Source organism: Gadus chalcogrammus, chromosome 1, assembly GCF_026213295.1.
Source record: "Gadus chalcogrammus isolate NIFS_2021 chromosome 1, NIFS_Gcha_1.0, whole genome shotgun sequence".
In the NCBI taxonomy this organism is placed as follows: domain Eukaryota; kingdom Metazoa; phylum Chordata; class Actinopteri; order Gadiformes; family Gadidae; genus Gadus; species Gadus chalcogrammus.
In genome coordinates this window covers 20775621-20788120 of record NC_079412.1, presented here as the reverse complement: position 1 = coordinate 20788120, position 12500 = coordinate 20775621, and the positions used below count along the sequence as shown (strand labels likewise).

At 51.2% G+C, this 12500-nt stretch overlaps 1 protein-coding gene across 1 annotated transcript in view; it reads right to left on the bottom strand.

The window, feature by feature from the left end:
* Window positions 1-12500, bottom strand: part of lamb2 (laminin, beta 2 (laminin S)) — a 66342-nt gene that overhangs the window by 42836 nt on the left and 11006 nt on the right. The window contains exons 2-5 of the mRNA XM_056595607.1: window positions 10344-10426; window positions 4955-5124; window positions 2281-2416; window positions 750-823 (exon numbers count right to left, since the gene is read on the bottom strand). Of these exons, the coding sequence (XP_056451582.1) occupies window positions 750-823; window positions 2281-2416; window positions 4955-5124; window positions 10344-10383 (420 nt within the window). The 5' untranslated portion in view covers window positions 10384-10426. The remainder of the gene's footprint in view (window positions 1-749; window positions 824-2280; window positions 2417-4954; window positions 5125-10343; window positions 10427-12500) is intronic.

Below are 12500 nucleotides of genomic sequence, written 5' to 3'. Positions count from 1 at the left end.
TCGCGTCCCTTTGCAGTGGGTGGTCCATCTACATAATAGGCAGGATGGCAGGCTGCACACGGAGCTCTGTAATGAAGCGCATGACATACTGGGTTAATCAGCAAGTGAGAGCACTCAGGCCAAAGCGTCAAGGGAGGCAAAGTATACAACTATGCGATTTCTTTATAACAGGCCGGATGTCAAGGGCATCAGTTTGTTTTTAGAAGTGGTGGGGACAATAACCATAAGCTTGAGTGTGGTCTGAAAAGTGCTGGGTACCCTTATGTAAGCTATTCATCCATTCAACGCTGCATTACAATATGCTCTACAGTGTATTGTCAGGTGTTGAAATTATTCGAATATTCGAATACTGGTTCGGAAAATTATTATTTGAAGCTTAAATCAGTATTCGGAGCTGCGTTATTTTTTTTTTCCACGTAGGTGACTTTACCAGAGCGAGGGAGGCAAACTATAAGCGTCAGCGACACCAAGCAGAGAAGCGAGAGGCGGATGTCTTTCGCCTCCTCGGATCTGAAAACTTCAAGAACTTCAAGAACTTTCTCAGAACAGAGACATGAAGTAGCTCACGCACTCACTCGCTCACTCGCTCACTCACTCTCACACTCACACTCACACACACACACACACACACACACACATGCTAACAAACACACACACACACACACACACACACACACACACACACACACACACACACACACACACACACACACACACACACACACACACACACACACACACACACACACCTTGAACTTCATGATGAGGTGAGTGAAGTGGAACTCAGCCTCCAGGTTCAGGCGGAGGCTGACGCTCTCCAGCCCTGGAGATGTAAACAACAACACAACTCAACAAACATGACAACAGACATGGTAACAATTAGGGATGGGCAAAATGATTATTTTCTGGGAACTAGTTCTTTCAGTTCAGTTCACTATAACGATTTGTTTGTTTGATTAGTTTGTTTGGATTCGTTCGTTACGTCAGATTACGTCATTTGACAGGGAATCTCACAGGTGTCTGCACCCCCCCCGCGAGACGGCCCGGAGCATAATTTAAGCGACTTCTAGGCTCTACCCCCCGTGAAAATCAACAAGATATACTATATAGTATATCCAAACGTCCCACCAATATTTATACCACTTGCTTACTCTCTATATGTCATTCATGGTTTTATATTTATAATTTTATTTTACTTTACATTTGATTCTTCATTATTCAGGCATTACAGAACTTTCATGGTCATAAATAAAAAATACGAACTGCAGTTTAATTTCTTTGTTTGTTTTTAAATTGACGTAGAATGGAGCAAAGACTCCTGGGATTGGGAAATGCGTTTATCCAATAAACAGATGGAGGTCAAGTCTATTTTCGGAAATGTAGGGGGATATATGAGTGGCCCCACGTCGAATGGTATGACCCAAGATACGTCAGACAGAGAAAGCGCGCAAATTCGACGGGACCACCTTGTCATTTGTTTACCCAGGTGCCATTGCAACACCATTGCTACCTCTCATTGGCTGAATCTTTGAGAACGTTGTAGACTCAATCAATATAAGTTGCGGGGAGACGAAGCTCTGTTCGTTTGTATATTTTATTTACGTGACCATATTTTTGTTTTATGTTAAAAGAAAATAATTAAAGAACCAGTTCTTCTTGTTTTGGGGAACCAGTTCTTGTCGTTCACATTCGGGATTCGTTCGTTGTGAACGAATCGGTCGCGACAGACTCATCCCTAGTAACAATATTCACAACAGACATAAATGTGTCAAAACTATCACAACAAATATATGTGTATCTTGTTGTTAGGGTGTTAGACTCTCGACCAAAAGGCTCTAAGTTCGATCCCCGATGTTCACAGCCTGTCTGTTGGCATTCTAGAGCCAGATGCCCCCTGACTCCTACCTGCTCCTTCGTTATCTGTCTCTGTACTGTCTAACCCCTACCTGCTCCTTAATGACCTGTCTCTGTACTGTCCAACCCCTACCTGCTCCTTAAGGACCTGTCTCTGTACTGTCTAACCCCTACCTTCTCCTTAATGACCTGTCTCTGTACTGTCTAACCCCTACCTGCTCCTTAATGACCTGTCTCTGTACTGTCTAACCCCTACCTGCTCCTTAATAACCTGTCTGTACTGTCTAACCCCTACCCGCTCCTTAATGACCTGTCTCTGTACTGTCTAACCCCTACCTGCTCCTTAATGACCTGTCTCTGTACTGTCTAACCCCTAGCTGTAGGTCACCCTGGACTAAGCGTGTGATGAGTGATTGGCCCCCCCACCGTTGACCGACTGCCACCAGGTGAGCTCCCCGTGGCGGTCCTTCAGGTAGATCACGTTCTCCACGCCGTGGCTGGTCCTCGACTGGGCGCCGTCGGGGCCACGCTGGGAGGTACACTGGAAGCACTTGTCTGACTCCTGGAGGACACACGCACATCAATACACACACACAAACAAGCACACACACACACACACACACACACACACACACACACACACACACACACACACACACACACACACACACACACACACACACAATACACAGGACGGACACACATGTATATCAGTGCTGCACTCTCGACAAAGTAGCTGTTTTTGGTCAATGTCGTCTGTTCTATACTTTAGTAATTCAATTCCACTGACGTTATCTTTCTGTTCTGGATTAAAATCTTCATTTCGTAGTTTTGTTCGACGACCAGCCAGGGCGGCGTACGACTGCTTTGGCCGTCTGATCATGAGCTGATCAACATGATCAGGGATTGGTGGCTCGTGGGACACGCATGCAGAGCCTGCACGTCACTCCCCAACAACAAACTGTGTATCCAAGAACCCATCGATCAGAGTTAATTATGTCAGATCAGACATTGCAGCATGCACGATTCGCGATTTCGAACACGAAAGCGATATGCGGTGCAGTCCTAACGTCAACGCTGCCACCTCCCCCGGAATGTTCCGCAGCTAACGACGGTCGCAAGGCTGGGATGGTTTGGAGCAGGACTCTCATGTCAGAGAACAGCCGAGCGCGACGGCTCTCCTTCCAGAGAGAGGGGGGGCCCTTGACGAAGGGGCCAGCCCCGGCGGTGGGATGACAGCCCGCCGCGGGTCATGTCTGCCCCCCCCCCCCTCCCCCCCACCCGGGTCCCCAGGTACAGACAAGCAGGTAACTGGAGACCCCCTGGTGTGCCCCACAGACCCTCCCTCCACTCACCTGCCTGGGTGAGTGGAGGGAGGGGGGGGATTGAGAGAGAGAGAGAGAGAGAGAGAGAGAGAGAGAGAGAGAGAGAGAGAGAGAGAGAGAGAGAGAGAGAGAGAGAGAGAGAGAAAGAGAGGGAGATGAATGGAGAAAAGAGAGCGGGCAGGAGGTAGAGAGAGGGAGGGAGAGAGAGAGAGCGAGAGAGAGCGAGAGAGGGGGAGAGAGAGGGAGAAGAAGAGAGAGAGAGAGAGCGAGAGAGGGGGAGAGAGAGGGAGAAGAAGAGAGAGAGAGAGAGAGAGAGAGGGGGAGAGAGAGGGAGAAGAAGAGAGAGAGAGAGAGAGAGAGAGAGAGAGAGAGAGAGAGAGAGAGAGGAGAGAGAGAGAGAGAGAGAGAGAGAGAGAGAGAGAGAGAGAGAGAGAGAGAGAGAGAGAGAGAGAGAGATGAATGGAGAAAAGAGAGCGGGAAGGAGGTAGAGAGAGGGAGGGAGAGAGAGAGCGAGAAAGGGGGAGAAAGCAATAGAGGGCAATAGGAAGAGCGAGGGAGAGGTCCATTAATGAGATCAGTGATGGGATGTGTCAGGCGGTGAAGGCTCCCAGCTGGAGCTGAACTCCAGATCCGCGGCGAGGTGACAGTGGAGCACGCAGACTCTGTATCCTCAGGGCCACAGTGGAGACACAGACAAAGGAAGGGGTGAAAGAGACGGATGTGAGGGGGGGGGGAGCACTGTGTGTACACCTGGAGGTGACGGCTCGTGTCAGGTCTGGTTGGGGGGGGGGGGGGGGCTGCTATGGAAAACCAAAATGAAAAAGATGAAGGGATGAAGATGGATGAGCGGACCAGAGAGGGGAACATGGCGGCGACCGGCCTCTCTGGGTCCAGCGTCAGCTCCCGGAGGTGAACGTCAGAGCTGACCTGCGGTCCACCTTGTGGTTAGGAGAGGCACTGCTCCCATGTTGCCGTCGTACAAAAAAAAAACCCCGCCAACTCTCGCCCGGTCATGTGGCTGACTTAGGCCGTGTTCACATCTAGCGTTTTTTTTAATCTGCCAGCGCTTGTTTTACATTAAATTCCTATGGGGCAGAGCGTCTCTGGAAAAAGTCCAGACGTTTTTTTAAACGCCTTTTTCAGCGTTTTTTTTCTGCCATACGGAGCGTTGAAAAAAGTTCAACTTTCAGGAAGAAAGCGGCCGACGTCAGCCGTCTTTTGGGCAACTGACCAATCACAAGCGGAACATTGACACTTCGTCACAAAGGAAACTCTCAACTGTCAAAACAAGAGACAATGGCAGAAAAACCACTCGGGAAAGTGGCGTTGGAGCGATTAATAGCGAGTGACGTCGGGTCTAGAGTGGATTCGTTGCTAGGCGACAGAAAAAACGCTCTCGCCGCTTTTAGGGCAAAAACACGCTGCCAGCTCTTATTTTTGTTGAAAAAACGGTCGGCTCAACTTTTCCCTGTTACAATAGATAGCTAGATGTGACCACGGCCTTACGCCGCCATCTCTCTCTCCGGTCATGTGACTTATACAGAGCACCGACTCTCTCTCTTCCTGGTCATGTGAAACTGTCGTCCGCCATCTCACCCTCTCTCTCTGGTCATGCGTGCGTGTGTGCGTGCACATGCGTGCGCGTGTGTGTACGCGTGCACGTGTGTTCACGCACGTGCATGCGTGCACGTGTGTGCACGTGTGTGCACGTGTGCGCGAGTGTGTGTGTGTGTGTGTGTGCGTGCACGTGTATGTGCGTGTGTGCGTGCTCCCACCTGCAGGTGGCTGACGATGCAGTAGTTCTCGGGCCCGTCCAAACCGCAGGTGGAGGTGGCTGTCAGGTTGACGGCTCGTCCAATCAGAAGGTTCCCGGTTGCCGGGTAACAGCTGCCCCCCGTGCAGACGTGTGCTGAAGACGGAAGCTCCTCCCCCGACGACACGTGCACTGAGGAGGAGGAAGATGACGAAGGGGTCAAAGTTTGAGTCGGGAGGAAGTCCGCTCCTATCGCCAGACTTCAAACGACCACGTCTGATTTTATTAGTGTACTTTACTTATGGTTAAAGAACCAGAGGAGGAGAGAACGGAAGACAGAAAGAATGGGAGAGGGCGTGTTGATTCTAATATATTTAATTTTTGAGCAAAGAGAGAAGAAAAAGCGAGACCGAGGCACGACCTCGGGGACAAAAGAGACGAAGCTGTGTTGACTTTCTGATTTTATTTTTGCACAAAAGAGCAAAGCAGCGAACAAACCAGCCCACAAAGGGAGGAAGGAAGCTTGCTGTCGACCCTCTGATGATTAACAGTCCCTCTCTCGACGGACTGCATTTTGTATTTGTACAGCGCATTTCTAACCAGTGGCCGCTCAAAGCGCTTTACGATATCGCCTCACATTCACCCGTTCACGCACACGTTCACGCACCGACGGCGGTGTCGGCCACGCGAGGCGACAGCCAGCGCGTCTGGAGCAGTGAGGGTGTGATGCCTTGCTCAGGGACACCTCGACACTCAGCTACTAGGAGACGGGGATCGAACTAGCAACCTTCCAGCTACCAGCCAACCCGCTCTAGATCCGATCTCCAGGGTGTGAGACGATGCCGAGGGTCCCAGGTAGAGGGCCCCCCCCCCCCCCCCCCCCCTGGGGTCTTTCTGAGCACAGAGAGGAAGAGGAGAGGAAGAGGGGGAGAGGACACGCCTCGCTTTATCAGAGCAGAGCAACGTCTCAAACACCTGGCGTCAGTCGGCCCGCACAGACATGGGATGATCTCACTATACACACACACACACACACACACACACACACACACACACACAGATGCACAACCACACACACACACACACACACACACACACACACACACACACACACACACACCCTTTATGTACCCGTACATACAGGGTGACATACCTGTACACATACACGCACACACACACACACACGCATACACACAGACAGACAAACACACAGACAGACACACACACACCCAGGTTGAGCAATCGCTGCACAGTACAGCGCTGTTGTTCACAGAGCTTCAGCAGAGCACCGCTAACTGTCCACGCATCGCTGGCTCTGAGATAGCGAGGCCTCGCAGGGAGGGAGAGAGAGAGAGAGAGAGAGAGAGAGAGAGAGAGAGAGAGAGAGGGAGAGAGAGAGAGAGGGAGAGAGAGAGATGGAGCGCGCAAGAGAGAGAGAGAGAGAGCTTGAAACAAAGAGAAGAATAGGGGAAGTATGTTGGCCAACGTTAGACAAATAAAGGCTGGTTGCTCGTTAAGACATGTCCGTTATGCAGGAGCAGCTGTAGGAAGTGATGCAAGTGGGGCCGTGGGGCAGGAAGGGATCTAGACGATCGGATAAGCACCCTCAGGGTGAGGCGAGGAGCCCGGAGGTGAGGGCTGGACGCCACCGCCTCCACCCGGACATCGCCCGTCCAGACGTAGAGGCATCACAGAGGGGTGGGTTTGGGTGGGGGGACGGACGGGAGACCGGAGACAGGAGATGGAAGAGGAGGTGGACGACAGGAGGAAGAGGAGGCCATATTGAGTGTAGGAATGTTTTGAGGAGGAAGGAGACGTTTTGGTTCGCCTTCCGGTTCACCTCTCTACAATACGACGTGCTTTTAAACACCCTCCTCGGCTGTGCGACGGTCGTATCGTACCGCTGAAGACTGTGTCTCAGACAGAGAGACACAGTCCTCCCCGAACACTCGAACTGACGGAGTCGTCGGGAGCAACACCCACGCAAGATGGAGCCTTTGTTTACAACATGAACCTCCTGCCTGTTGATAAGGGAGGAGGCGGCAATGTGATGCCAAGGCATTACCACCCTACCACACGCACGCACGCACACACACACACACACACACACAGCACACGCGCACACGCACACACACACACACACACACACACACACACACACAGACCCTGAGTGACAGCTGCTGAGGAGGATATGATGTTATGTTATTGACCTGATATTTGCGTGTCCCGACTAGCATGGAGGAGAGGCCAGCATCCCCTCACATGGCTGTGTGTGTGTGTGTGTGTGACACTTTCAGGTGTCATGTTGGCTCCCTGAGGGCCCCCCTCTTCAGAGCCCCCCCACACACACGCACACACACACACACACACACACACACACACACACACACACACACACGCACCGGGTAACCCATAGTCTGTGGTTACATTCCTCTACCTACAGTCTCTCTCTCTCTCTCTCTCTCTCTCTCTCTCTCTCTTTTTCTCAAAACTCATAACACAGACAACCTTGACTCCTTATCTAACACAACAGAATCCGCAGAGAGAACCACAGCATTATACGCAACCACCCAACAAACACACAAACACACACACACACACTCACTCACACACACACTCACTCACACACACACTCACACACACACACACACACACACACACACACACACACACACACACACACACACACACACACACACACACACACACACACACACACACACACACACACACACACTCACACGCTCACACACACTGGGTACAGTGAGGTGGGAATGTGGGAAATCCCATTTGTCAGGAAAACATTCCCAGTTGTTTTGTTCCACACTGAGGTTTACATATCCATGTCGCATATCTGTTTTCTCTCTCTCCTCCCCTGCATCTCTCTCACCCACTATCGGTCATCTCTCTCTCTCTTTCTCTCGCTCTCTCTCTCTCTCTCTCTCTCTCGCCCTCTCTCTCCCCCCCAGACGGAATGTGGGGAGGGGTGGTGTAGGCCAGCCTGCACACGTTCAGTAGGTCCTGGATCGTACCACGGGGGGGGATCGTTAGGAACAAGTATGTTAGTGCTCTAATTAGAGTGTTGATTGCTGATGAGTGACACCAACCACCAGAGAACTTTACATCTTGTGAGCGCAGGGAGATATAAATGTCTCTGTCTAACTGATTCATCCCTAATTGCGTGTCGGATCTCTGCCAAGATCTCACTTGTTTACACAATCCCTCTTCGCCGGTGTATCCGATTATATAATGACTTATATAACGATGGTTAAATCATGTTCATCCACTTCAAGAACAATTCCCTCGCCGGAGTTCTGGGAAGCTGTTTACTTCATTTACATCGTCAAATGTCTGAATCGTTAAGATGCCGCCTCGTTGGCAGTTGTAGTCAATGAGTCTATAGTCCAAATGATGATTGCAAGACATGCACTTCAAATTGACAGAGTGGGAGGTTTCAAAGGTCCCAGATAAAAATAAACCACTTTTAGTCTCATACAGAGGGTCACATCTCAATGTAGCTCCATTTAAAACAGAACCTTTCAGCTCCATACAGCTCCATCGAGAACCTCCCCTCTCCATACAGCTCCATCTAGAACCTCCTATCTCCATACAGCTCCATCTAGAACCTCCCATCTCCATAGAATACCATCTAGAACCTCCCATCCCCATACAGGTCCATCTAGAACCTCCCATCTCCATACAGGTCCATCTAGAACCTCCCATCTCCATAGAAGTCCATCTAGACTCTAGATGGACTTCTATGGAGAGGGGAGGTTCTAGATGGACCTGTAAGGAGATGGGAGGCTCTAGATTCTAGAACCTTCTAGAATCTCCTTACAGCTCCATCGAGAAGCTCCATCGAGAAGAAGTCCATCGAGAACCTCCTATCTCCATAGAAGTCCATCGAGAACCTCCCATCTTCATTACAGGTCCATCTAGAACCTCCCATCTCCATCACAGTTCCATCTAGAACCTCCCATCTCCATAGAGGTCCATGTAAGAGGTAGACAGTATTCTGTGCGAACATTGAATTGTGAGAATATTTTGCAGAAGTCCCCTTGGACCTGGTTAGTATAAAGTCTAAATACCGCCCACCCTGTCCGCCCACGTGTGACCTCACCAGTGTGACCTCACCAGTGGGACCTCACCAGTGGGACCTCACCAGTGTGACCTCACCAGCGATGCGTTACCCATTATACCCAGTGATATCATCGTCTCGGCTAACAAGAGATTCAGAACACACATTCAGACACCAGTTTCAGTATAAAACCTTAGACCCCGTGTGTGTGTGTGTGTGTGTGTGTGTGTGTGTGTGTGTGTGTGTGTGTGTGTGTGTGTGTGTGTGTGTGTGTGTGTGTGTGTGTGTGTGTGTGTGTGTGTGTGTGTGTGTGAAAAGGTAGCTTGAGGCCAAAGGGTTTACACCACGCACACACAAACACACACACATGCACACACACACACACAGACAAACACACACACACACACACACACACACACACACACACACACACACACACACACACACACACACACACACACACACACACACACACACACACACACACACACACACACACACACACACACACACACACACAAAGATACACACACACACACACACTCACACACACACACACAAATTCCACAGATACCTGGGATTTGAGCTGGCTTTAAAGGACCGATCTCTAGGCTGGTGTTTGAATGGCTGCAGATCTTTCACATCATTGGTCTTTCAAAGGTGGTTACTATGGCAATGAACAGTTGGCGCAAAAGCAAACTGAGCAGGGAGGGGCGGTGGGGGGGGGGGGGAGAGGGGGAGGTCTCCAGGAGACACAATGCCCAGACCAGAGCTCCCAAATGCACCCATGGAAGTCCCCCACACACCCGAGCACAGTCACTGCCCCTTCAGCAGAGCCTTTATCCAGCTCGGGCTCAGACCGAATCAGGGTTCAACCCCAACCGCCTCCAGGAGGCCTACAGGTGACGCTGGGGATCTAACCCGGAACTGCATAGACTGCCCTTAGCCCTGGTAAACCTAGACAAGATCGGCCCGCTCTGCCTAGTCACGATGTGTGACCCTGAACTAGACTACACCGGCCCTCGCTACCTAGTCCTGATAAACCTAGACTAGACCGGCCCTCGCTACCTTGTCCTGATAAACCTAGACTAGACCGGCCCTCGCTACCTTGTCCTGATAAACCGAGACTAGACCGGCCCTCGCTACCTTGTCCTGATAAACCTAGACTAGACCGGCCCTCGCTACCTTGTCCTGATAAACCTAGACTAGACCGGCCCTCTCTACAAGAGGGACAGAGAGAGAGAGAGAGAGAGAGAGAGAGAGAGAGAGAGAGAGAGAGAGAGAGAGAGAGAGAGAGAGAGAGAGAGAGAGAATAAAGCTAGGGTCCACTCACCAAATAGCAGCAGGCTGAAGGCCAGCGTCAGGGCGGCCATCTTGGAGATGCCTGGATCTGCGGAAGCCGTGCGGTGACAGCGGCTGTTGACAGAAGAAAAATGCTGCGTTACCACGACGACGACACCGCAACGACACCCCTGGAGCAGGGGGCGGGGGGCGGGGGGCGCATGGCGGAGACAGACCGGAGAGGGGGATTGGCCGCCGGGGGGGGGGGGGATTGTGTGGTGATGGACAGGTCAAGGGTCACGGTGTAATTGTGTTATGAAGCGGAGCCGGAAAAAAAGAATAGACCTCTTGTGTGCTTTAGGCTCTACACACACGGAGCTAGGTGGCTGTGCTTGTGTGTTTGTGTTTGTGCGCGTGTGCGTGTGCGTGCATGTGTAACTCAAATGACTGTTGACACACGGCCGGATCAATCCCCACCGAGGTCGGAGAGGAGCCGACCCGAGCGACAGAACCGGGTTCCGCCTCAGAGCCTCGGCCAGGACCAGGGGGGCCTCGAACACGGGGGGGGGGGGGGGGGGGGCCCACAAGGCGCTCACAGCGCCCCGCCGAGCAGAGGGCTGGGGGGCCCCACAAGGCCCTGAGAGTCTTTTGGCTCCGTCACGTCGGACGTAGCGCAGCGTCAGGACGGAGCAGACATGGCGGTAAACACCGGGGGACGATGGAGCGCATCGCTTCACACGGGGAAGAATGACGGGTTCACCTGTGTGCTGCTTGGTCCCCAACACTGTGTGTGTGTGTGTGTGTGTGTGTGTGTGTGTGTGTGTGTGTGTGTGTGTCTGAGAGAAAGATATGAGAATGTGTGTGTGCGTGTGCGTGTGTGTGTGTGTGTGTGTGAATGTAATGTATGTGTGTTTGAGAGAGAGGTACAGAGGTGTGTGTGTGTGTGTGTGTGTGTGTGTGTGTGTGTGTGTGTGTGTGTGTATGTGTGTGTGTGTGTGTGTGTGTGTCCCAGCCGTTTAAATTAGGCTATTGATTTTCTGTTTGTGTGTGTGTGTGTATGTGTGTGTGAGAGAGAGGTGTGTGTGTGTTGGTGTGAGAGAGATGTGTGTGTGTGTGTGTGCGTGTGAGAATGTGTGTGTTTGTGTGTGTGAGTGGTTGTGTGTTTGTGTGTGAGGTCATTAAAAGTGGGTCTTTGTAAGGACTATAAGTTCCAGCATGAAGGGGCTGAACCACTTGAGGTTTTTGCGTTGGGAGGTTTGATGGGTTCCATGAATAGAGCTGTGATGACGTGCTGAGCCCCTCATACCCCCTAGCCCCCACCCCCTCATACCCCCCCCCCCACCCCTCATCTCTGAATGTCCACTTCAAACGAATTACCAATCTGCCACAAGTAGTCCTACGGTTCCACCCAGCTCAAGGGCCCAAACCTCGCCTAGTACTCATTATTAATTTCTCCTCGTTATAAATCTCCTCACAATTTTTCCGGCATTACTAAACCCCAGTCCTAGTCATTACTCCACTAGCTTACTCATTAGCCAAACACACAGCTCAGGTCATCCCAAGCGCCCAGTGTTAGAATGCTAATTCTGCAACACACGGATTCACACTGTTCTGTGCACGGCAGGGGTGGTGAGCTGACCACAAATCAAGAGCAAAATACGATGTGCCTCGCCGCGCCTGAACACCAACAGGGCCGTCCGTACGGCCACAACGTCAGAGAGCCTCACTCGTTAATATGAATATTAACAATTAAAGTGGCAATCGTGAAACAGCCCGTCTTGTGCTCTTCATGACCAAAGAAATCAGAAACAGTTTGCCTCTGAACACACAAAGCAGGGCTGTTCAGTTCTCAGAATACCTTGGAGAGAGGTCTTTGACGTATTCAGGTGGTCAAAATACGGACCACAGAATCCAAGCGGTGAAAATAAAAGAGGTAATAAGTAGCAGAGTGTTCCAAGGTAAGGTCGAAGCAATCGAGACTGAATGCAATCCAATCTCCAGCCGGCCTTTCAGAGCGCTGTCTGTCAGTCATGTGATCAAAGAAAACTGATGGACAAAGAAACCCAACGGAGGGGCTCGGTTAATAGTCGGGTTTGAGTGAGTTCTGTATATTCAGACTGGATAAGCACAGGGGTCCATTACACAACGCGACAGCTATGATGACTGCAGTCAGTTCCATTACACTCAGTCTCGGTTGCTTTAGCCTGGC